Below are 27368 nucleotides of genomic sequence, written 5' to 3'. Positions count from 1 at the left end.
CGACATCATGTAGTTGTGCTTCCAAGTTCCGGCATTTACCTCTAAGAGCGTCCACTTCGTCACTGGAGTATTGAATCGTCTTTTCAAATTCGTCACAGCGGGATTCAACCACAGACACTCGTTCAAAAAGTTGCTTCTGCTCTGCAAGAATCGTGTCAGTGGTATTGGAGATTCCATTTACCTTTAGTTCTAAATCTTGGAGACACTCTTTTATCAGACTCTTCAGCGTTTCGGGGGAAAGGCTTGCGGCGGCTGCCGACGACGTTGCAGACCTCGTCTGTACACTGCTTGCACTGTGACGGCCATCTTGGAAGTAACTCGAAACTGTTTGGTCATCGTCTGGAAGTTTGTTTGATTTTCCCTTGGTGGATTTAGAAGCCATACTATTTTTTTGCGGTTCGTTCGATGACGGAGGCACTACAACTTCAAAAAGAGGCAAAATTAAGGAGTTTTCGTTGTCATATCTGCCTATAATACGGAGAGCTTGGCGAGGGATGCAAACCACGTTGTTCAATGTTCACTCATAACCTCTGTCAGCCTATCTTACAACTGACATGTCAGCAGTTTCATTAAAACACAGAATGACCGTTTCAAATATATACAATATATATATATATATATATATAGATATATATATATATAATATATATATATTATATATATATTATATATATATATGATATTAATTATATTCCACCTTTGTTTTACTCATCTCGCGCACAGGGGGGGGGGTCGTCTTGTTTTTTTTTTTTGTTTGTTTTTTTAAATTCGGAATAGGGGGTCAGCAACTTTTTGACATCGGCTAATAGTCCATCCCACCCCCGGCCGAAGAAACTAACCAGTCCCTAAGGAAATTTGATCTTTCAACGGAGACTTTTTTTATTTCAGTGACACAATATCGCAGCAGTCTCTTTTTGCTGGCAATAACTGTAATAATCCACAGCAATAAAATAACAGGAACTTATGACATTATTAATTTGTTTGAGTGGGTGTACTTTCATATTTGCAAGTTTAAAGCCCCATGAGCTGCAACTTTTGGCAGGATTTTCAAAAATTACTTCAAACTAAAATTACTCCATGCAAAAGTACTAACTGAAATATCTGAGTATAAGTTACATGAACCTCTGAATGTGAGCACATATGTAACTTTTAACATAAAGCGGTGCCATACCAAAATGTGGCCACCCCCATGTGAAATTTCAAACAGACAGTGAAACCAGTGCATAAACCTGTAAGAGTTTTTACAGACCAACATGATTCCATCCAACAGATCTTATGGGACTGAATATACTTTACTGAGACAAGGTATTCTCTATTTTCATTGTAATATGTGAAGTTTTAGAAAATTGCGGGAAATTTAAGATTAACTAAACTTTGTAAAGATTCCTGGCTGTTTTGTAACAAATATTGTTTTCATGACAGTACAAGGTAATATCACTTTATGGTAGAAATAATATCTGAAATTATTGGAAACATTTGAACTTGAACAAATTCAAAGACTTTGCAGCTCACGGGCCTTTCATACTTTTGTTTGCTAGTATTCTACTTGACAACTGGTCGGCTTATTTTGTTATTTGCTAGCTACATTATTCCCTAACTATGGGTCTCATTTTGACAAAAAGTCCCTAACAATGGGTCTGTTTTTGACAATACACATGGGTAGATGTTTTAAACTTAGGCCGGCACACACCCGTATGAAAATATTGGGAGTACCCCCCGGGAGCTGCGTACGCTAGCTTTTACGTTCCGTACCGTCAAGATGAACCTTCTTCCTGAGCACTAGTGGTGAGCGAGGGGACCGAATCAACTGTAGTTGCTTCCTAGTTTTTGCATCATCCACGATATCGGAGCCCAACACTTCGAGTTTGTGTCAACTGCATTGTAGTACAACCACAGTCCACCGTGACCTTGAACGCGGTTTAAGTGCAGGGCTAACATTAGTTAAAAACACTGTTGTGTTAAGCCAGAATAGAACCCATCGTTAGGCTAAACTAAATATAACACCAGACAACATCTGGTATCTAAAATGATTTTCTAATTCAACATAAAGAGTAGCAGTTGGCGAAAAACTGAAATAATCGATTCTGAGCAATTCTAAAAGCGACTTGTTCTGGCTCCGCGAGTACATAAAACAGATGTGAATTTGTGACCACGCTGACAACTTAATGCGTCATTCTAAAATTTGCGGTGGTCAAGTTTTAAATACATGAACTTCAGTCAAACAGTTGAATATCACGTTATCTGATATGTTGAAAAGAGAATTAATCGTTCGTCGGTGTGCGCTGAACTGCTATAATAACGACAATAGACAGAGCAGCAATACGCTGTTTCTCAGCTTGATTGAGTTCATCAACAGGAAAAAACAGTGCTGGTTCGAATAAAGCACGTTCGTGGGTGTTTAAATTTTTCAAGTTCGTGAAAAGTATTCTATTATTTTTCTATTTTGGTTACTTTAAATTTATTGTATAAGTGTATAATAAATTAATAACAATGAATCGCAATCATTTAAAAACTATGCTGACATGAATTTGTGCTGTGAATTATCGCATACTTTCAATCAAGATTGACTTCACTATTTCATGAGTAGTCCACCAATAAAAGTAGGTCGAGACAAACTATGTCTGCTCTATCATTAGCTCGGTGCAGATCGAAAAACAAAAGAAACGTCAACATTGTGTTGATGTTGTAAGTCACGGCATCATTCTTATGTAATGTAGCAAAATTGTACGTTGCATGTATGTACGCATAGAATTTACGGTACATCACGTTTCCCGACCGGGCAGAGCAGACACCGGCTTGATTTTCTCGCTATAAAAGTTCGCACTATTCGCATATTTCGAATTTCTACTAACAGAGAATGTTTCTCGACCAACTGTCGAAAAAAGACGTCGCAACCATTTTTACAAAAAAGATAAAAAACTTGTGGTGACGTACAGGTACGTAATCTTCATTGCATACTGTAAACCGTAACGTAAGCGGGAACCGTTTTTTGATGTGCTGGACTTTACTTGGCATTTGCAGACATAAAAAACATCAGACGTTTTTATCGTCAGTCGCAATTAGTTCGGAGTGGGATCAATATTTAATGTCGGACTTCATTGGATGCAGACAAACATGTTAAACGTTATCAGAAAACGACGCAATTTTTGGATTTTTGGCAGTAATCTTATTGGGGCAGGTCAGTTTTCAGTGTCAGACTTTACTTGGCATTGAGTCACGTCACTTGTTATCGGAAACGATAGCTGCTTTTTTGAAAGTCAGTATCTCAACCGCTGTCAGTTTAAACAGGAACTTCCCCTATAAAAGCAGAATTATCGTAAATCTATGAAATGTATAAAAGCCACGCTACTGATCGGACGTGCCGTGTTTGCTCACGGAATCCTATAATTTTGCCTTGTTTCAGGCGTTCATTGTCATTGCATCTTGCATATGAATTGTCATGCCACTTTAACTCTGTAAATATCTGTAAATATATAGTGACTAAACCCGAGTCGAAAATAAACTGAAAAAAAAATGCTCCGGTTTTTGTCGGAGAACGCAAATGTTTCAAAATTTGTTCCCTTTATTACTACTTGACCCCTCTTCGCATAAGTCACGAAAGTACTACAAAAACAAAACACTGCTAATGTTCAGCGTGAATATTCTCTCTTGATTGAAGTGAAAACGATCTCTGTAGGATTCAAATTTGCCGCATATGACGGCAGCCATATTTGGTTTATCGACGCACACATTGGTGACCCGTTCGATTTCCGAGAATCAAAATCGCTTTGATTACTTTTGATCGCCCTCCAATTCAAGACAGAGACTTGTAAAATTTCAGAACCACCATTCATCGGTTATTGATTAGTAAAAAAGGCTGAATCCACAATGTTTAGCTCTGTTACAAAAATCGAGAACTTCTTGGAGAGAGTTGCGACCACAGGCATTCGACCCAATGCAATCAAATCTTTACCGCCATACAACGAGTGCATCAGTGACGGTTTGCTTGCATTTTGGCGAATGCCCGTGGTTGCGACCGCCATGCGTGTTCGATATCTATCGATGCTGGGGTAAGAACTCGGGTACGTGCAGCAAAAAACAGGATGATTGGTCAGTCTCATATACATTACGTTTACTTTGAAAGTCCCACACAAGTTTGTAGATAACATTGTAGGTAGAAAGAACCGACTCATTTGAGTGAAATACTATCATGTAACACTCCATTCCACTGTTTATCCTTGTGTATCTATAAAAACAGATTGGCATCAGTACATATACATTGTATTATGGTTTTTTAGCCAGAATGCTGTCCTAATTAACTTCAGTCTCTACTATCAACTCCATAAGTAATTTAGCAATTCCCTTGTGTGTTCTATCCACACACTCAAATGAGTCGGTTCTTTTTATTTACAATGTTATCTACAAAACATGTGTGCCACGTACAAAAAAGTAAACGTAATGTATATAAGACTGTCCAACCATCCTGTTTTTGCTGTAGGATAGTTGTCATCTTGTTGCGGCCACTTAAAGCAAAATTGAAATTACGAGACTGCTTATTTCCAAAATGAACTAAAATAAATTGTTTATGCTTCAAAGGCTTTGGAATTTACCAGAACTTGGTAGTGATGAGTGCATGAGTAGCATTGCACTCACTTGACCCAGACTTGAATGTCGGTCGTTACTAAGTATTAGTGATAGATAGGGCTATTCGGGGTGTTAAATTTCGCGTTTTGTACACAACAGTGCAACTCCCTTCATTTTTTCAGGGGGATATCAATTCAGTTCTGACAATAAAATCCTTATTTACTATTTATTCATGAACATGAGGATTTGTCAGACCAACTTGATAAATATGTAAAATAATTGGAATTAAATTCCCCCTTGACATTTTACAAGAGGTCCACATGTCTCAACTTCCTTTCACAATTCGACTTTGTGGTGTACTGAGTGTGTAGTAGTATTTTTCCGCCGTGCTTTGTCTCTCTGGTGATTTCCTTCAGTAAAAAATTCTTGGTGGTACATCTTCACACGGAATTGTTTCAGGAAGGTATTCTTGTTCATATCTGTTTTTTAAAGATAATTTTTAGTGAAACTGCGCAAACTGTTGCATGCAAAAATGACTTCCACATATTAACTCATTCCACAGGAGATAAAATCATGCTTTCTCACCCATCCCTTTAGCAAGGAATAGAACAAAAAAGATGTTTCTAGGAATTCAATTTGCTGTTAAATGATGATTCTGAAAGTAGTTCCGACAGTGCTAAGGTTTTGTTTACACTACAATATAATCTATTTGCAAATATTGACATAGAGATTAATCTTCTGATAACCGTTCAAGGAAGTGGGCTATTCTAAGTTAATGTAGCTTTCCTGTAATGTATTCAAATTTATCATATGGTCAAAGCGATGCTATGAGAATTCAAAATATAAGACAAAACAAAATTGTCTGTTATCTACTTGTACTTGAGTTTCAAATGAGATATTAAATTTCATAAAAAAGAATCAAGTTTCTGACTTAAAGTGACATGTATCATTAATAACAAAATTAACGTTTTCTACCCCAAGTATGTGCCCTCTTCATCCTTCGTGTTACCTTGCTACCATATTGAACTTTATATTCTCTGCCTTTTGTAAATGTAGAGTTTAAGGATGTTTTAAATTGCAGACTTCACGAAAAATGTCTACAATAGTTTGATTTTATTATGATTGATAATTGACTTATTTTTCAAAACCATTGTACATATGGTTAATTACAATTCATGTCCCCAAGATCCTATTGACCATTGGTGTAAAATGTACTAGGTAATTACGACAGTATGTTTCCTTCAATTCAATGATTTGATGTGAAAGTTATCACAGCCATTGTCACTGTATGATTAACATGTAAATATTTTACAGAGATTTAGGAGTTTCCGTTTGCATTTTCTAGTGTTTTGTGGTTCATTTAAAGTGACATGGCTTGCTTGATGCTACAGCTAATAAAACTGAATAAGGAACATTGTTGTTTCGCAAAGTCCACTTATTTACGAAGTGCTGGTCTCGCTCTTATCACTGTGCAAAAACTTGAATGAATCTAAGAACAAAATCGTACAAATGTCTCAACTGGAGCTTTCAGTATAAGATAATAGGTTTTTGCGTCTTGATAGACTGGTTGCAAATGTAGCCGATATTTTGCCGTATCTTTCTCGCAATATAGCTGTGACATCAAACAAGAATAACTTGGTATTCATTTTTCGAAGAGAGACGTTTCACAGGACTGTTCCATCACAAATGTAGTGATTTCTGCTATGTTGACAATATTGTTAATAATTACAAAATCCACAATCAATTTTTGTAAGGATTTTGACAGCACAAACAGAAGGAAAGGCTAGGTCTAATTTAACAACACAACAAATAATTTTATAAGGATCTTGACAAAAGAATGGCCCTCCACAAGAAATTCTTTTGTGGAGATCCATCAATTGTTTTGTTTTTTTAACATTTTAAGATTGCTAGTTCACACAAAGTAATGATGTAATTTTCGCGCCTGCTTCGAAGGGGAGGGTCAATACTTCCAATACACCATGTCTATCCTTGGAATGCAAGCTCTTTCCCAATGCTAGTAATTCTGTCAAAGTCTTTGCACTTTGAAAGCTGTACATGTGCAAGTCGTTACAATTTCCCTGTACCTTGTTCATATGGGCCGAATATATTAGTATGTACTAAAAGATTATATCTAATAGATAATGGCAGTAGTCTCTCCTTCAAGTGTCTTTACAAGCATATTACAATTACCAATCACAATATCTTCTACATCTTCTACATGGTATGCAGGTCGATAACGTTACTAAGGGTATCGCATCATATCAAGGATAATAGATTTATAAGAAAACAGTACAAATCAAGCAGACTCTTTGTATAAATTTGAATCATTTACAGAGACTGGTGGAAGAAAACAATCACATATATGACCATTACCCGTAAAAGTCGTGTCATTGGACAATTTCACTGTAAATTCTTGCTATCCAAATGAAAGTGAATAAAATGAATAGACGTGCTTGGGCATTCTTTCATAAGATTTTCCTTTATTTTCTCAAATTTGCCGTTTTATAGTCCTACAGTGACGTTGCAAACACAGTTTACTCATTCGTCTCATATCTTCAGAGCTTTAATTAAGGGGTCTGTATATTTTACTGTTATCATAGAAGAATCGACATACAGAATAAGAATTGAAAATAACATAAACAGTGAATCAAATTATATTATTTCTTTGTTTTTCTAGATTAACTTTACAGCGAACCTCAAGCGTTTATAATTCCTTTTTTTTTGCATTATATATTTTGTGTGATAATAAATAATCATGAAGAACAAAATACAAATTAAGAAAATCGATGTGTGGCAATTGAAGGCTAATGTTTTGCAGTTTAGTAAATACTATTGAAAAGAGGTGGAATAAACTTACGAAAAACACATCAAACATTAAAACATATAAGACCATGACACAGCCATGGCGCACTGAGTAGCCAGCCAAAAAAGTTCAAAGTGTCCTGACTTTCAAATGCACGTGCATGAAGAAATTTCTAAAATGCTTTCCGTGATGCGCAAATATTTTTATTTACGTATCGATGATGGTGTAAGCACCATCTTGTGTCAATGTCACCCTTGTCATTATATACGTAATCCGCCAACTATCAGTGCACAGGTCGCTGAAGCTGAAGTCGTAAGGATATGCACTTTAAACAAAATTAATGGACATCAACAACGCATGGCACTACGTAGCGGTTTGTTACTGAGAAGGACATATGTTATGTTCTCGTGACATACTCGTTACGTTGCTTTCCTGGTATCCTTTCAATGGTAAGCATTAAGTGATACATCCAACGAATCGATATTGCGTAACTTTGCCCTGAGGTGTCCTTACCTACTAAATAGAATTCTGATCTATCTCTTATTACAGTTATAATTTTAGGGGGCAAAAGAAACCTTTTCGTGACCACCCGATCGGAGTGTTGATAAAATTCATCTTCCTATCCTCAAGCAAGAAAAGTCATCGTCATTCAGATATGATTATTTGTCATTACCTATCAACAAACCAAAACAATTTATTAGATCTTGCCCCTGCCTTTTCCGAAACTTCCCACAGAGCAATATTTTCGCGACCGAAGATGATAACGTTGTACGCGCGCCTCTCCCTGTCCCCTTCCCGATACGAAGAGCAAAAGATATCCACTCGTTCGCAGAGAATGCTCTTACAGTTTTTTGTATCGCCAACAACTGTAAATGCATATGGACATTGTAAGCCAAGGGTTCAAAGGTCATCGTTCGCATACAGGCAAACGGTTTCACCAATGATACATTGCCTCTTAAAGCGTTGAAGTTGAGTATTATATTAGGAAATGTGTTTTGCTGGAAGCCCTTTTGTTCGCAAAGGACCTTAAAGCTGCTATCTGATCGGTTGTTCGTTAGATATGTTGTTAGCTGTGTTGTTAGCGACTGCAAGCACATCTTTTCGTATGAGGAGGCAGGAATATTTTTCTTGATCATTGGCAGACGTAAAATAAAGAATGATGGGCGGGCAGCGAAAAGGTAGCCATTGTTTGGGAGTAAATCAATTGAGAGAATGTAACCATGTGCCAGGAGAGAGGACGGTAGGGAGTCTCTTGTAACGGAGTTGGGGAGTCAGGACCAGTAGACAGGGGACGTCGACGTTGCCATTATAGCTTTCTGTTCCCTCAACATTTGTGTTGATAAATATACAGTAGAATTGTATATTTACATGTCAAAACATTTCGAATTACGATTTCTCGAAATTGTCGGGCTGGCTGCTGTCCCTGATATAGGCACCTCAAGTCACCAATGAAAGAAGTACAATCATCAACAGACCACCGCCGCTGTCACGGTAATCAGCCGTCAGGAACGTTTTTATTGACTACAGTGGCACGCATATTAATTCTACAAAGATACTTGTCATCAAGGAACAAAGTTCAGTGTACAGTGAGGAATATTCGAAAGATTTCGCTGAAATTAAATTTCCCTAACTTGTACACTTTCGTATCATCGCATGATGCCGATGACAGTATATGTATATCTATGACAACCAGCAGTCGTTCGAATGAATGAATGAATGAATGAATGGATGGATGGATGGATGGATGGATGTAAGAATGGGTGGATGGGTAGGCAGAGGAATGAATGAATGAATGAATGAATGAATGAATGAATGAATGAATGAATGAATGAATGAATGAATGAATGAATGAATGAATGAATGAATGAATGAGATGAGATGAGATGAGATGAATAAACAATAGTTAATTAAAATTAAATAAATACATGACCTTGCCATGAAGTGTTGCCACACACAGAGATCTCAACTTTTATATATTGCGAATTTCTTCAAAGAAATTTGCTCCCTCACCAATTACCTTCGTGACATAGTATATTGAGATGATAGAGTGACTGACTATGACTAGAGTTCTACCAGTGGTTTATGAAGTTTCTTACAATTTACTCATCGGTATACTTAACGAATACACAACTCCCAATTCACTGTGCTTTGGGTACAATTCGTCTCGGGGACAAATGTTTGAAGTCTCAAATTTTGGCAATACTGTCACCGTACACCGCCCGTTTAGTTCATTATGAAGCTCGTGAAGTGAAGTTTCACCAGCTATTTTTGTGAGAATCAAAATTGCACGGAGACCATTAATTTTTCTTCGTGACTTTAAAAGAGAATGTTTTAATAAAAGTGTTTTGGAGGAGAGTTTTAGCAAAACTTTGAATCTCTCAGAATCGACGCGAGTAGAGTAGATTGAATTTTGGATACTGGAGATATAAGTACCGCTACGGGATTAATGTCGATTATGTTATACTATATTTAAATTGTATTATTAATACTTTACTAGAAAATGGACAAGTCCAAGAGATGCGTAATTATGCTGTTCATTCCATTTCACTTTGGGATACACATCACCATCATGTCCCTTTTGACCGCAGACTGTTGTGGTCTGAAGCAATTTTCTCTCTGTGTTACGGTGGGTTTACTCGGAAAGTAAATCATCTATAGATAAACCCAGCCCTGACACACCTCTGCGTGAATAGGAAAGTCTTCATAATTATGACTTAGCACTCCCCTGAACAAAGTTGTCCTCAACTATCTATCACCTACAAACATCGTAGATTATTCAGAGTGTTAATAATTAATTCAGGTATTTACCTCCTTCTTTTTTCACGCTGCCTGATAATGACAGCATTTCAAATTCTTCAGGGTCCAAGGTAACTTGAAGTTTAAAGTCTAATAGCTTTTTATATCGACTGCCACAAAATATTTTATTAAGAGGATGCCATAAAATCGGTTTTTTCCAAATGCGAAATTATCCAAAGCTCAAGAAGTCAAGACACATTGTTATCATCATGATTTATTAGGGACCCTTGATAATTTAAGTGTAACGTTAACGAAATCACATGTGATTTCAAGCCCTGGTAATGATCCTCCAGTAAACGAAACTTTTGAAATTGTGTAAATCCAAAGTTAAAATCATTATTTGTATTCTTCCATACGATTAATTGCTCGGAAGGTGTTGTTGGTTAATACAGGTTCAAAGTAAAAACCAGATTTTTAGGGTCTATCGCTCAATCCCCTGACACACTGAACTAAAAAGTTTAAAATCAAAACCTGAATAGAGGGATAAGTAAAGCGCATATAGACTTTATTTGGCGTAACTGTTAGTACTGTATGGTAATTACTACTTTGAAGGTCAAACTCAAGCTCCATAAGAGTATCATGTGAAACCAGAGCGAGAATTCGTTCATTGTGTCTTGTTAGTATGACAAAACGAGTATCGTTTATTGGATAAATCGGACGATTTCAAGATGGCGTCCTTCCACTCGGCCTGTCATCCACTAAGCTTGAATCGTTATTCGGTCCAAATCTGCGACCTTACGTAAGGGTGCAATCGACAAGTAGGCCTACAGCGTAACGGTTCTTTTCAGCCACGGTCTCTCTTTCACATGAGAGGCACCGTGTTTCAACTGAGAGCTGTCAAGCCTTCAGTCTTTTCAACCCTAAGATAAAAGCCGTGCTCACTTACAAAACGGTTGCGTGGGATTTTGAATGGACATTACAATATAACATGACTGTAACTACAATAGAGCATTAAGAATAGCAGAGATCCCCCTCTGCACTCTGTGAAGAGACCTTGTCCACAGACGTGGCTTAACGGACAGGTCATGCGCGTTAGATTTCCTATCAATCTCACCAATTTGTGACCAATAAATTGGCCTAGCGTGGCAGTGAAACCATTAACTTGAAGTACATGTCACAATGTTTACTTTTCCTGTACGTCAATTAAAGAGTACCATTACTTTAGCTACGACACAGAGTAACATAGACAGAGTGGCAACACTTGCATGCCTTTTGTTCCATGGTCGTCTCGGTAGACTATTGGCTTTTCATATTAAAATGAGCGCCAAAGGTGTTAAACTTTTTGGAGGCTTGTTTGTGGTTGATGATCACACGAGATTATGCGAAAAATACGACGAGATGGCATCGTACTGCCAGTCGCGTAGCAACCATAGTTACTTTGTGAGCTCTCAGGCCAGAAACACTGCTTCACGCCAATCAAAACATAACACGCCAGCAGTTTCATAAACATGTCCTTCCTTGACGCACGTGTAAAAGAGGGTACGACTGACCGTAAACCATTGAGTAAAACCAGACAGTATCGATAAAAGACTTTCAAATTTGGTTCAAACACACTCATTATATATTCATAAAAATATGAGAGGAATTTTTAAAACGGTAAAACTCGTTTTCCTGAAGCTCAAAACACTCCCGTTTTCGCCAGCACGTCAATTCTGCCTCAGCACACAGACAACAAACCACACAAACTTTGCCGAACATACTTTCGCTTAACAATTGGCGAAAATCGGAAAACTACCGAAGGATTCATGGTCGGCACTCTTCGGAAAAGAGAGGCGAGAGCAACCTGAGGCGAGGCGAACATGGATGGGTTACGTAACCGCTTAACGCCTTAAACAATACCGGTTGCCACTCTATCTATCTTTCTCTATGGCTACGATAACAACCTTGCCTGCTATAGTTATATGGAGGAAAATAAAACCTTGATCTGCGTTCCGATTTGTTGTTGCCCGGTATTTACGCACCCGCTGTAACAAACCCCTGTCATATTTTATGGGTACAGAGGATATTCAGTGATAACTTGAAGCCCTGTACGTCCATATCATCGGAAAGGATTATTTTTTATCAATGGTGTGCATCTTAAATACTATTCACGTCGTCGAAACAATTTCTTTCAACGTTTTAGTCGACATAAAAAGCAGACGACAAGTCATCATGAATGTTAGTGAACGATTACTAGAAAAATGTTACACTTTTATTTGGCGCCATTTACATTTTTTTTGCTTCATCTTGCCATGCTATTGTAGATTTTGTTGTATTGTAAGTTGTAAAACACTCGTGGGCATTTAATTTTGTACTGGAAAATGACTCTTACATGCCAGGTGAAAGGTAGACTGAGGTACAGCTACGCTGGTCGAATAAGTAAGTAACCTGTTTGTTCATGATACATCCTCGTTCACGCGCTAATTAAAAGTGATCTGTAGATGACGGTACGGTTTGTTCGACCCCGGGCATCTTCCTACAGCACCTATACCATATCCGCGACTGTAGCCCCAAATAGCCAGTGGCAAATATCCAGTTAGTTGATATCGAGGGGTTAAACCGTCCTGATACCTTCATGACGTCAGCAGCTTTAGCACATTACCAGTGAAATCCTGCACATATTTCACATATCTTCATCGGCTGCATGTAAGATGAATATTTTCAGCCAATGTTTCTTCGAAGTTTTTCTCTACACAACATTTTCTCAATCCATTTTACCAAAGCAACCTAAAGATCGCACGTCGATCTGTCAACAGATGTGCCGATAACCTCTTACCCATTTCGGGGAAAAACGCAGACTATTTTAGTTGTATTTTTAAGCAAATGATGATAGCCCACTGTGTATAGCATACGATTATCAGTATCATATATAAATACTGTCCAATACTTAATACAAGCGCCAAAATCATGCTGTACATATAATTTATATCTAATGTGTGCAACTCTTTTCGCTTGTATGATGTCACTTCCTGTTTGCATTGGACCCCACCTTGCTGGTCGTGTAGATATTTTATTCCGTTGCGTTTGATTGTGAGGTGTACGATGAATATTCAACTTGACGAGCTGTCTTATTTAAAAATATTTAAGGACTTTACAGAATAAAGCAAAGGTAATAATGAACTCATAGTTTCGTGTATGACTTTATTGACAAAAACAGTCTTATAGTCACAGCTCTCCAAACGTTTGACTTCTCACCGTTGATCTTTTAAATGACGTCATCAATCTCCCTTCTGATGTAGTATTATTCTTGATAGCTATATGATGGTGACTAGTAATCAGCCATCGCACGCACAGGTTTCACAGTGTTCAAAACACTTATTTCAGTCTCATAGAGTCGAATGCGAATTTGTGATAGATGTTCGGACTATTTTTACAATTCTCTCTCATCAACCACACGTTAGGGCTCATTTAAACCTCTTGGAGTAAGAAAAAATATCGTCATAATTGAAAATTTTATTTTTCCCCATAGAATTAACACAGGGATGGCCGGCGGCTACTTTGATTTTAAAGCAACGATAAATGTTAGATAATTTGCTTCAGAACCAAAGTTTGCACGGAGACCCATGATTTTCATTCTGATTTGGTAAGAGAATGGTTTAAAGTTTCACTGGGAAAAAGTTTGAGAAAAAGTTTGAATCTTTTACTCTCGAGGCGCATACTGTCTTAAACTGTGTCAAACCATAGACCCTCGAGAAAAAACTTAGATCTCGACAAGATCCACTAAAATATTAATTGCACGGGTGTCATACTTTTGGGTTATGTATATTGCACAACCAGTCGATTCTTTCACTCTCAAAACAAATTGACCTTAGTTTCTTCAATGTTCAGCTGTAAAAACAGCTTTAGTCAACAGAATGAGCTGAGGTATGTACAGGTTTTCAGTGTCATATTCGCATGAGGCGAACCTTCCCTAGCCAGTTACGCAGATGAAATCACGGCTGTCAGACTCGGCTTCATCCAATTGCACTATCTGGAGGACAAGAACAGACCATACTATAGCTCAGAAACACGCAGATCCCCAGTCTCTATCAACGATGAAATTTGGATTTACCGGTCGTTTTTGCCGAGGCGGCACGTTGGATTTCACGAAATACGACTAGCGCTTCCCGTCTCCTATATAGAAGACGAAAGGACATTAATTTTGAAGAGGCCGGCAAGCACAGGTGATCGCTCCGGAAGTAGGAGACAGGCGTTCATACATCACAGTTCATGCCAGATTCGCAAAGTTTATAGTCTGACTTTCCGGCTATCACAGCATTGTCGCCCTTTTCCTTCGCATTTCTTCGTTTTCTGTCAACAGAAAAGGCATAAAATCTGTGTATTTTAAATCTAAATTCGCGACGCAATTGCAAGGTGAGGAAAAAACTGTTCGAAACGCATACCAGTATGATTGGTGCCTCCAATTTCACTTCCATAGGATATTGCGAGGTTTGATAATTGTTCAGTGCTTTTGTCCAGTGTATCAACAACAACAATAACAATAACAACAACAACAACAGTGTATCAATGGTCGGTTGACATCACGGAATTAATGTGTACTATACTTGAAACGGAGAATTTGAATTTTTAACCGAGAATAAAAACACCGTTTACATGCACCCTAAGATTCTCAAACCGGATACCAATTCAAAAATATATCGACGTCTGTACAGTGCAACAGTCAGAACACGCAAACGATATGAAAGCAGCACACACTCACTTGTGTAGTTTTTCAAACTCTTCAATCGTCGCCGGTACGGGACGGTTTTTCGTTTCCGGCACCAATAACACCAAAGCCCCCGCTAACACTGTCAAGGATCCCATGATGACGTAGGGAAGAGGCTGCCATACATCTGATAGCAATCGCATGAAGGGCATCAGGATTGTGGATGTGCGGCTTACGAGAACACAAAGGCTAAAACCACTGTTACTGCAACAAAAATGATGAGATCGAAATTTCATCAAGACCAAAACCAGATTCTGAAGACAGTTTGCGTATTACACCTATATACGATGGCTGGTGCCGCGTACTCAACCCAAAGAGCTCTTCACTGATATTGAGATAAATAAATTCATGCCCCTTTATAAAGCACCGTAACGTTATCCATTCGTTTTTTCTATGGATTTCAAGGTTTTTGACTCATAAAAAAAGTAAATATTAGTATGTCTTGTCCTACTGGCAAACATGTCGAAATGCTTTGTGTTCAACTCTTGGTCACGGTCTGTACGAAAATGTTCTCACCGTCCTTGTTGTCCACAGACTGAAGTTGAGTTCGGCCTAGGATTCATATGCAGAAGATATCCATCGTATACGTAACAAATGTACTTGTTAAAATTGCATTGTTACAATGAGAACAACACGCGCACGTATGTTACAGAGCAAAGAGAGCTCTCGCCTACAACACTCACCTGCTTCAATTATTTTGGCTTTCCTCTCGTTTTAATTGGATAAAATTATTGCATATCGCGTTGTGGCCCACTTGTATGTATTGTTATCATTAATACAACTTACCCGACGACAGTTGGGTAGAGTTCGGCCACGTGAACAAAACTGGACCAGAAGGCCGCCGCAGCCCCGACTTTAGCTATCAGTGCGAATGCAGTGCCTAAGTGTTGTAAACCTATTAAATACAGATAAGATCTTCATTAAAATTTTCTTCACATTTAATTTGTCGAGACAAGGGGGAGCAGGCTATAACATGACGATTAAAACTTGAAACCATATGAAAGTAAATAACGATCAACTTTCCACGCACTCGACACTTCTTAGGATAAGCTTGAATTGTCCTTTGTACTCGTAAAGCATGTGATGAGTCTGTCGATGGGGGAGTTCAAAGGTTTTTCCGCTCGGTGTACTAAAGACATGTATTTCTGTTTGCAGCCAGCGTGGTTTTTCCGCTCGGTGTACTAAAGACATGTATTTCTGTTTGCAGCGAGCGTACACCCTCTTTATGCAGGGCTACTTATGCCACGATATATCACGAGATTAAGACCTTCAATGTGCGGACCATTTCTTCTTCAGGTGTACTCATTTGCCTAACATTATAAAAATATCTTTGCACGACCAAGCCTACAAGGTGCTCAATAATTGATGAATATTCAAAGCCAACTCGAACTGAACTCACCGTTCTTTGGAAATGGACTGAGGAAACAAAAGACGCCGCAGACGATACTACACACTCCGATCGGCCTAGGGCGCCCCCAGCGGTGGAGTGCGTAAGACGAAAGCAGTATAGCGAGCACTTCAACCAATCCAGACAGGAAGAAATTGACATATCTGTTGCCGGCAAATGACGTCGAAAACACCGATAATCCAAAATAGGGCAACACAATTGAAAAGCTGGAGAAGTAAAATATGCATAGACACTGGTTACTTTGTATGGTAGAGCAGCTCAAAAAAACATCGAAACTATTTGTGTCAGAAGGGATTATTTCTGCGAAACGCCCGTTGCATGTTATTGTAAACGTTGTTTTCGTGCCTGGCAACATATACAGTTGCGAGACGAGCTCAACATGAAGTGTGAAAATGTAATCAATTTGTTGTCTGTTTCGCCTGATTCATTATATTATCTCAGAGTTATTTTAACAATATAAATGTCTGATTCAATTGATATTGTTCGTCTAAAAAGGGATTTTAATAGCACTTTATTGGGATCTGTGTTACGTGTTTGCTTGCATTTAATTCTTTGTGTTATTTTGATGTACTGTTGTATCGATAAAAAACACCATCGACGAGCAAATGATTGCCCTGTTATGATAGAACACGCCTTGGGGATAGTCCATTCGGACTCTCAAACCGTTATAATATTTTAGTCTACTGTTTATTTGGACTAAATTTGCATCTGATGGAGTATTAACGTTATCGTCGCTTTTTTTGAAAATCCAAATTTTTAATTGATCACGTTAGAGTTGGCACAGGGATGGCGACAGTTTGAATTTCAAGTGTTGTTAGTAAATTAAATATTTTTTTGCCACCTCTAGTACCAATGTTTGCACGCTGACCCCGATATTTAATATTGATATAGCGAAAGGGAACGATTTAAAGTTTCATTGAGGGAATTTTGAGCAAAATTTTAGGTCTCTCACTGCACTTCGTGGCGCGTTCTACCTTAAGCTAAGATGTTCTATCTATACTTCATTCAGTCGAACTGTATTACATCCGGGATACTTTTCATGTTAATCTATAACTAGCAACAGATAAGCTCATGATTGGCTCGCCTTTTAAACAGTAATTATGTCTTACATTAGTTTCGTTCTGTCTTTCATGAGTTCACATATGTGGACATATTTAATTCGGTGACTAAGAGACAAAGAAGGAAAACATTCGGGAAGAATTTTGATGACATAAACAAAGTCGCATTATGAAATGTAAACTACTTACCATAAATACAGAATGATCAGGGTTGTTTGGCAAAGTTTCGGTGTTTTGAACAGATCAGTGTAGTTGTAGTGGTTGCTTTGTGACTTCGAACTTTTCTTCGGGTTCTCTGCCTTTTCCTTCGTCGAATTCTGAGTTGGTAGTGAAAATAAGAGATCTGTAGGAAGCATTCATTTTTAATCAGCCTTTGTATTTAGCAGTATGAATTCGTTTGGGTGAAGATTTCGTATAAGCTAATATGATGGTGTCATTATTGCTTCATGACTGGCCAAGTAGGATGCTGTCAAATGCTGTGTATTTACCAGTGGTTATACTTAGCACAAAATGTATGCTCCTTAAAATTTTACCAATTTTGGGAGTTATAACTCTCACAGCTCAGGTAATGATACTTCCATTCTCATTTCACACAAAAAATTGTGAAAGATAATAAACATTTCCCGCATGTTTTCTTACGTGTGATGATAATCTAGTATACGCAAAATAGGAACTTGGAAGTGTCTTTTGATTGGTCCGCACCGCTTCTCGGATTATAATATCAGCCTCGTTCACGTGCCCGAGTGAAAGTAGCCATCTTGGTGATTCTGGAATGAGTCTGCAATGAAATGAAGATGAAGAAAGTATTACATTTTCAAGCTATATTTTGATTTATTCGATTGTATTTGCTATGTGCTGGCTTCAGTCAAGATCGTTCGTTAAAAACTGCTTACGCTACAGATCTAAAAAAAAAGCGGATAAAAGTACACCTGTGAACGAAAGACGGACCATTTTTTCACTAGCTATGGTTGACCTTGATATCATAATAAATTTGGTGTACCGCAAATCGGGCGATTGGAGGCCTACTCGGGAATGACATGAATATCACAGGCACCACCGTAGTTGTTAATAGCGCTTTTAGTGTAGTAGAAGGGGGCTACATTAAAAGCGCTTTCAACTACGGTGGTGCCTGTGATAAATATTGGTCTTATCAAAAAGCGTCGGGCGGAGGCGAGGTCAGAAGTGGAGGACGTCACGGTCTCACGCAAATAGCATGGATCACTACGCTCCATAAATTGAGCTTTCAAGCGCCCCAGAAAATAGAACTCAGTGGTAATATTGTGGCAGGCGGACAACAAATGGCCAAGACCCTCTTTCAAAAGACCCGAGCAACAGACTCGCACCTGAATACGAAGACAACAAGTAGGACGGCTTGAGGTATCCCAACAGCAATTTGTAGCAGCCTCCAGTGCCTCAGGAAATACGCAACGAGAGCAAAGATCATGTGACCCAGTGGAAACGTCAGCGCTAACATATTTCCTATGATGGCTCTCTTTGAAGGTCCAGTCCATTCGATAACTGTATGGTGTGAAAAGAAAAATCCGGCTAAATGTCTTAAAATATGGCATCTCTACAAATATGTCATCAACGCAAATGTAAAAGTTACAGTGGTTTGCTTTGAAGCATTGGCATTAGACGAACTAGACATATTGTCTAAATCTAGGTGTTGCCAACACTGTCAGGTGTAATTATCAGCTGAGCAGTAATTCCAGTCGACCACAGAGAAATCAACTCTGCCAAAGTTGAAACATTGTCTTGCAGCAGGTCAGACGTAGTCAAAACAACTATACCTGGAAGCAAGTGATAAGACTTGGACAGTGCTTGGACATATGTGGTGGTGTTGTTTAGACTACGTCTGACCGTCTGCTAGACAATGTTTCAACTTTTGCAGAGTTGATTTTTTTATGATTGACTCTAGTAACCGCTTAGCTGTTAATTGCACCCGACAGAGTTGGCAACACCTCGAGTTAGACAATATGTCTAGTTCGTCTAATGCCAATGCTTCAAAGCAAACCACTGTAAAGTAGAATGGGCTTCGGAGACTCTCAATTTCTTCAATGGTTCACCGCTCATAGGCCGTGCTAATATTCTGTACGCAACATACCGTATGTATATGATGCCACCAGTACACCCGGGTATGTGCAGCCAACGATGAACTGACAGAAAATAAACATGGCGAGATGTGGTGATACCGCAGACAGGAAGCAAAATACGCTTTGGATAAACAAAGCCGAGGCAATTGACGGCAATCTTCCATACCTAAATATCAGATAAAATGTGCATCATTTTAGCCAAGATCTGTAATCACAAGTGAATATGAAAGTGTATCAGTACACGTGACTGCCGAGTGAATATGAGGTACTAGCTGTGCATCCATAGTACTAATGAACTGAAGGGACTTCCATTAATAAGCATTCGGAACAATTTATCAGAAGAGTTTACGCATGGGAGCGCAGGCTCTTTAAACAACCATTTCTTTATTTATTCATTCATTCATTCATTCATTCATTCATTCATTCATTCATTCATTCATTCATTCATTTTCTTTTATTTAAAGAGGGTAGTCTGATTACAAACTGATTGTACTTTACATCAGAACCCTTAGAAATATACATCGTAAGGGACTGGATACAAATTACAGGGGGGGGGGGTGGGCCGATGTTTGTTGGGGGTGGGTCGCCATTTTTCGCGCAAGCATTTTTGAAGGGTCATAAAATTTTGTGCAAGCCTATGGGGGAGGGTCACCTTTTTTTATGCATCAAAGCTGAAATTGCATGTGCACGTATTAAAGAATATGGAATACTGAAAAAAGAAAAAATACCTCCTGGCACTTTCATTTTCTGTCATTTCCATTTTTCGGCGTGCCCTTCGGGCGCAAGTTTAAGGTATAACAAACAATGTATTAATGATCCAAGCAGTCACATTGATTTAAGTTGTCGTGATTTCTACTTTTCCAACTCCTCTATTGTACATATAAACTGTCCCCTATAATGACGCTTTCAATAACAATTTGGGAGATCACTTATTTGATATCATTCTCCCATTGACAATACATTGGGTATAGGTCGGTGTCAAATGTTCATGAAGCTGTATGTACATTTTTCATTTTTTGAGGACATTGACAGAATACAAACTATTCAGAAAAGTGCAAAATGTCATCAATAACAACTGGAAGCTTCAGGTCGAACAACTTTTGAATAACAATTTAGGATCAGATAACCTATGAGTTATTTGTAGTTTCCTCATAGCCTACAATGTATAGTGAATCAACATTTCGGTGAAATTCCAAAATAAAATTTCTTGCACAACCATGGACTTGAAACCACTCTAGTCTAATCATGAACATTAATACTAATAATTAGGTGTACATAAATGCACAGATTTACCTAGTTTTGTATTGGAAAAAAAATATTCATAGTTTCATCATAGGCTGCCATGCATAGTGAATGGACATTTCAGTGAAATTCCAAAATCAAATTTCTTGCACAACCATTGACTTGAAACCACTGTAGTCTAATCATGAACATTAATACTAATAATTAGGTGTACATAAATGCACAGATTTACCTAGTTTTGTATTGGAAAAAAATATTCATAGTTTCATCATAGGTTGCCATGCATAGTGAATGGACATTTCAGTGAAATTCCAAAATCAAATTTCTTGCACAACCATAGACTTGAAACCACTGTAGTCTAGTCATGAACATTAATACTAATAATTAGGTGTACATAAATGCACAGATTTACTTAGTTTTGTATTGGAAAAAAATATTCATAGTTTCATCATAGGCTGCCATGCATAGTGAATGGACATTTCAGTGAAATTCCAAAATCAAATTTCTTGCACAACCATTGACTTGAAACCACTCTAGTCTAATCATGAACATTAATACTAATAATTAGGTGTACATAAATGCACAGATTTACTTAGTTTTGTATTTAAAAAATATATTCATAGTTTCATCATAGGCTGCCATGCATAGTGAATGGACATTTCAGTGAAATTCCAAAATCAAATTTCTTGCACAACCATAGACTTGAAACCACTGTAGTCTAGTCATGAACATTAATACTAATAATTAGGTGTACATAAATGCACAGATTTACCTAGTTTTGTATTGGAAAAAAAATATTCATAGTTTCATCATAGGCTGCCATGCATAGTGAATGGTCATTTCAGTGAAATTCCAAAAACAAATTTCTTGCACAACCATTGACTTGAAACCACTGTAGTCTAGTCATGAACATTAATACTAATAATTAGGTGTACATAAATGCACAGATTTACCTAGTTTTGTATTGGGAAAAAATATTCATACTTTCATCATAGGCTGCCATGCATAGTGAATCGACATTATCGATGAAATCTACAAATTACATTTTTTGTACATGCATGCACTTTTTACCTGCCTCTTCAAGCAAAGTACATTTATATGAATTATCACACACATATGATTTGATATTTTTTGGACAACGCGTTATATCGGCCGCATTTTGCCCTTCTTATTGGGAGGGGACTTCAAAAGTATAGCCAGTCAGAAGGAGGTCTGAACGCATTGCGGCTTTGTTGAGGGGGGGGGGGTATTGAGTAACAGGGGAGGGTCACTTATTTTCATGCACGGATAAGGGGGAGGGTCACTAATTTTTGTGCATGAACTTTTGAAGGGTCACTATTTTTGATGCAACGGTGTTTCGAAAAACAACCCCCACCTGTAATTTATGTCCAGTCCCTAAGTAGAAAAAACTCTGTCCTGAGTTAAATACATTATGACACAAATAAAGGCAGATGGAAAAATCTAAGGAAAACCCTTCATAATTAAATTTAGTAAACAAAAGCCTAATCGGTCGATTTTTATAATAGTGACACATTTTCAACATTTCTGATATAAGAGAGAAAGTAATCGTTGGACAATATGTATTATATGCAATTACTGTGAAGAAACAGTAGGGGGCGGTATGTAATGACCACGATAAATGATAAGTAAGTAGTTTGTATAATGTTCATGTGTGACACTTTCTCTGTTCCTTGTATCAATGATAGGATTCACACAGGCATGTCTCACGGACAGTACGGCTATAACATGAACCATAGACTGTAGACTGTCTATGCAAGAACGCTATAATTAACAGGCACTTTAGACCATAACACAGACGATTACACATCCACAATCGTCACTCATCGTTGGACAGAGCTATGCTAACATTCCACGTACAATGGTAGCGACATGCACGATTGCTATTCATGGAACCGAGGGTGATTATTTGAAATTGCCATCGATTTAAATGGCCAACATACAATTATCATCAATGAAGAAAAACAATTGATAAATGACACAAGGGTGTCAATTTACAGTCATGACAAATTAAAATAATATCTTTGATAGGACACTCTTCCTGTGATAATGCATTGTGGGTAATGTACCAGGGTATGGCAAATAGACAGCGCTCTGTTTATGAAATGCAAAGCTGAGCCTTATATTTATCATATGTCATGGTCCTATACGTTACATTAATTTCCAAAATGTAAATTTTCTGATCAATAAATTCGAAGAGGTTATTGAGAAGAGAATTAAGGTTTATCTACTGAAATAAATAAAGGACTGGTCAGTTTCTTCGGCCAGGGGGCGGTGGATTCATGGGGTCACCTGTTTTTCAGTTGACTTTGGACTTGTGATGGGGTCACCATGTCTTGAAATGCTCAATAGGGGGATCAGTGTGTTTTTGAATTACAACACGGAGTCATACCTGCCTAAAACACATCGTACCGGCCAAGAATTCCATCATTCAGTTGCATTTTTTGGCGCGTAACTTTAATAATCAGACATATATCAGAGATATCTGCATGTTTGCAGCTTGAAAGTCTGGTTTGGCAAAGTGTACTTATCATTATGAAATCTGCAGTACATACGACAAACATGAAACATTCCCGATTTGTCGCGGGGGTCACCCTGTCTTTAAAAGTTGGAATGGGGATGTCACTCTGTTTTCTAAAACCGGAATGGGGGGGGGGGGGGGGTTAAGCCACTTCTTAACGTCGGCAAAAATAATCTACCGCCCCGAGGCCGAAGAAACTGACCAGTCCCTAAATGAGGTCTTATTCGATTGTTCAAAATGGTGCGTGCAGAATTATTTGTTATTTGTGATGTCGTCTTCGACCGCGAGTCATATTACAAATATACATCAACACATGTAATGGTGGATCGTAGTCACCTGTCCGAAATTGTTCCGTAGATGCCGGATCCAACTGTCATTCCCGCATAGACTGCAGACTGGGCTAGTTCCTCAGCCATTTTCTGTCACACACCAGGTTCCACTATACAAAGCAAACAACATCACGAGTCACGCCTTCGTTGTTTGTCTTTCGAGATTTCGATGTCAATAAGGGTGGAGATATGAAGCCTGCTTAGGGACTGGTCAGTTTCTTCGGCCTGGGGAGCCGGTGGATGTATGGGTGTCACCCTGTTTTTGACTTTAGTGATGGTGGGTCGCCATGTTTTTGAAATGCCCAATAGAGGGGTCAGTATTTTTTTGAAGTACAAACAACCGACTCATACTTGCCTAAACAAACCACACAAGCCACGAATTTCATCATTCAGTTGCATTTTTCGGCTCGACCTTCCAGCGTGTAACTTTGATATATCAGACATACATTTTTCTGTCTCTGCGTTAGTTTACATCGGCCTCACTGATAACACCTGCAAGACGCGCCACACTGACCACATGCAATCGTTCCGTAACGAGAGATACACAAACGACACCGAGTTGTCAAAATTTTGTATGGAATTTAAGAAATAAGGGCCAAGTCTTTGACATTTCATGGTCAATCATTGATAAAGCATTGAGCTACTCTAACATGAACAAGTCATCGTTGATGACACAGTCCCCGCTTGTCCATTTTGTTATAATCTTTGGTGTCTAGGTAGCTGTGGTCTAGGTAGCTGTGGAATGACATTGATGCAACGGGTGCATCAGGCCTGTGACTTGCATAATAAAGTAATCTGAGGAACGTTTAATAAAATTGACCCATCTTTGCCGGTAATGACCACTGAAGGAACTTTCAATTACCTCACACATAACGATGCCCACACTGCGTCTAGTGTCATGATGGCACATACTATACACATGGTTTGGTGGAATTTTAGAAATGGATCGGGTATGTTGTTGTAATCAGCCATTTTGGATCATATAATGAAACAAATTAATGTGCACAAGAATGCAGCCATATCACGTTTAGACAAAATCAGTCCATCGAAGGACAGTGACCTATGTTTATGTTTCAAAGACAAAAAATCACACCAAAATTGAAATCAAATGGCTGTCTATTTACCATATGGATCATAGCACAACATTAGTAGACATGCATATGTATGCTATAGTACTTTATCTTTGTAGCAAGTCTCAACAACATTGGATAAGGAATATTTGCATATGATTAAGCCTCAAAGACATGAAGAAATCCAAAAATGACCATCTGGCAGCGATATTGGGAAAAAATGACAATCTGGCAACCATATTGGAACATGTCACAAAGTACATTGACATGTATATGTATGCCATAGTGCATGATCTTTGTGCCAAGTTTGGACAAAATTGGTGTAGTGACCTTTGAATTATAGTAGCTTCAAAGACATGCAAAATTCCAACAAAATGGCAGTTCTGCAGCCATATTGGCTCCTATCGCAAGGTTAATTGATACATGCATATGTATGCCATAGTGCTTTGCCTTTGTGCCATGTTTGAACAAAATCGGTTCAAGGATGTTTGAGTTATGGTTCAAAGACATGAAAAAATCGCAAACAAAATGGCCGCCTCACGCCCATATTGGATCGTATCGCAATATAATTCGACATGCATATGTAGGCCATAGTGTTATGCCTTTGTGCCAAGTTTGAACAGAATCGGTTCAAGGATGATTGAGTTAATGGTTCAAAGACACGAAAAATCGCAAACAAAATGGCCGTCTCACGCCCATATTGGATCGTATCGCAAAATAATTTGACATGCATATGTAGGCCATAGTGTTATGCTTTTGTGTCAAGTTTGAACAGAATCGGTTCAAGGATGTCTGAGTTCTGGGTCAAAGACTTGAAAAATCGCAAACAAAATGGCCGCCTCACGCCCATATAGGATTGTATCGCAATAGAATTCGACATGCATATGTAGGTCATAGTGCTATGCGTTTGTGCCAAGTTGAACAGAATCGGTTCAAGGATGTTTGAGTTATGGCTCAAAGACATGAAAAATCGCAAAAATATGGCCACCTTGCGGCCATATTGCATAGTATCAAAAAATAAATCGATGTGCTTCTGTAGGTCATAGTGCTATACCTTTGTGCCAAGTTTGAACAGAATCGGTTCAAGGATGTTTGAGTTATGGTTCAAAGACATGAAAAATCGCAAACAAAATGGCCGCCTCACGCCCATATTGGATCGTATCGCAATATAATTCTACATGCATATGTAGGCCATAGTGTTATGCCTTTGTGCCAAGTTTGAACAGAATCGGTTCAAGGATGTTTGAGTTATGGTTCAAAGACATGAAAAATCGCAAAAATATGGCCACCTTGCGGCCATATTGAATCGTATCGCAAAATAAATCAATGTGCATCTGTAGGTCATAGTGCTATGCCTTTGTGCCAAGTTTGAACAAAATTGGTTCAGCAGTGTCTGAGAAACGGATCCGGACGGACGCACGGACAAACGGACAAACGGACGGACGGGACCCAATCTATTAGTCCCCGCCGGACTTCGTCCGCGGGGACTTACAAGCGATGTAATCTTCGTATATCAGGAAAGCTGCCAATCATTATCAATGCTGACAAATCTACACTGTTAAACAAACGCTTTGAGTTGGTTTCAAATGTCGCCACCAAAACAAATATTATTTATCGAATTTCATCGCCCCAAGACTGAAGAAAATGACCAGTCCCTTATCTTTCCGCCAATTATTGACACAAGTCAAAATACTATCTCTGCACGCATGCGCCGTTTAATAAATGGGCGTTTCCGTCTGCCGTCTGATGGCGAATAAATAACATCGGCCCATTTGTACATACGAGCGAGTGGCACAGCCAGCAAAATCTATGTGCAAGTGGGTTTCCCACAATCAAACGTATTTAAAACCGAACTACATTGGCTTTTTTCGCATTTCAAAAGTCGTGTGAATTTATTAAATACTGCTTTCCGGGGGAAAGTTAACCAAACAACAAACAATTTTGATAAAAAGTCGGTCTAGAATAAAACGACAAAAAGCCATGTATCACACGTCTTTACCTCAGTGACTGTGGTGGATTGGTGCTGCGATCGGTCGTAACCCCATTTCATACACGTTCGGCCTTTTATAGTCGTATCAAAGGGCAAAGTGCCGTTGTCTCGGCCGATAAATGATCGCTACTCGTGTATACCATTGACCAGTTTCCGATGAATGTGTTTTCCAAAAGGTCACATCGGTCTTTATTTGTAATGATCCGAGTTGCGTTCGTGGACGACCCGTTTTGAATCTCAGCCAGGCACACGAAGTCGACATCGTCGCTTATAAAAACTTGCGCAAATACGATGAACGGAACTGTCATCAAGAAGGCCGCGTTAAACACAAAGAGTTTCCTTTGATACGGTCCAAAGTCACCCAAGGAGGCAAGTATTGTATCGAAATCCATCCCCGTCCGTGTCCTGACAAGCGTGATGTCTATAATTTCAGCATTGCAGGTCATGCCCCATTGTGCGCCAAAACAAACAACAACGTTCGAACCAGTGTGCGAAATTAAGAGAAAATAGCTTCAGGTCATAAGGACCTACTCCAAGCCAAAGCTTCAGGTCCTTACAGAAAACTGCCGGTCCTCAGTAAATGCAGTTGTTAACGACCTGTATTACCATTAAAGTCAAAACTCTCTCCGCCAATACTATGCTTTTGAATGTTGTAATCTTTAATTTTCCAGGTCCTTTTATTAATAGAGTCAGCAAGTATTCACTCCAAAGGAATATTATTCACATGGATAGCAGAATAATGGAAGTGAATGATCATGAATCATTCAACTACATGATCTGGAATCTGAAAAAG

General features: G+C 38.5%; 1 protein-coding gene across 2 annotated transcripts; it reads right to left on the bottom strand.

Annotated features, from left to right (window-relative positions):
• Window positions 1-13262: 13262 nt before the first annotated feature.
• On the bottom strand, window positions 13263-26689 carry LOC139127843 (organic cation transporter protein-like). Of its 2 annotated transcripts, none has more exons than XM_070693701.1 (9): window positions 23523-23647; window positions 19417-19571; window positions 18656-18830; window positions 17952-18090; window positions 17502-17629; window positions 16246-16460; window positions 15633-15741; window positions 14841-15050; window positions 13263-14431 (listed from the first exon to the last, which is right to left on the bottom strand). In XM_070693701.1, exons 1-9 carry the CDS (start codon window positions 23600-23602, stop codon window positions 14335-14337), a joined length of 1308 nt encoding a protein of 435 aa, XP_070549802.1. In that variant the 5' UTR covers window positions 23603-23647; the 3' UTR covers window positions 13263-14334. The 2 variants fall into 2 exon arrangements, with proteins under 2 accessions (XP_070549802.1, XP_070549803.1); XM_070693702.1 differs by lacking the exon at window positions 23523-23647 and adding an exon at window positions 26585-26689 and having other exon boundaries at window positions 14212-14431.
• Between the last annotated feature and the right edge of the window lie 679 nt (window positions 26690-27368).

This window comes from Ptychodera flava, unplaced genomic scaffold, assembly GCF_041260155.1.
Source record: "Ptychodera flava strain L36383 unplaced genomic scaffold, AS_Pfla_20210202 Scaffold_38__1_contigs__length_1544198_pilon, whole genome shotgun sequence".
NCBI classification, from domain to species: domain Eukaryota; kingdom Metazoa; phylum Hemichordata; class Enteropneusta; family Ptychoderidae; genus Ptychodera; species Ptychodera flava.
The sequence above is the reverse complement of the archived record's forward strand: the minus strand, read 5'-3'. Positions and strand labels throughout refer to the sequence as shown.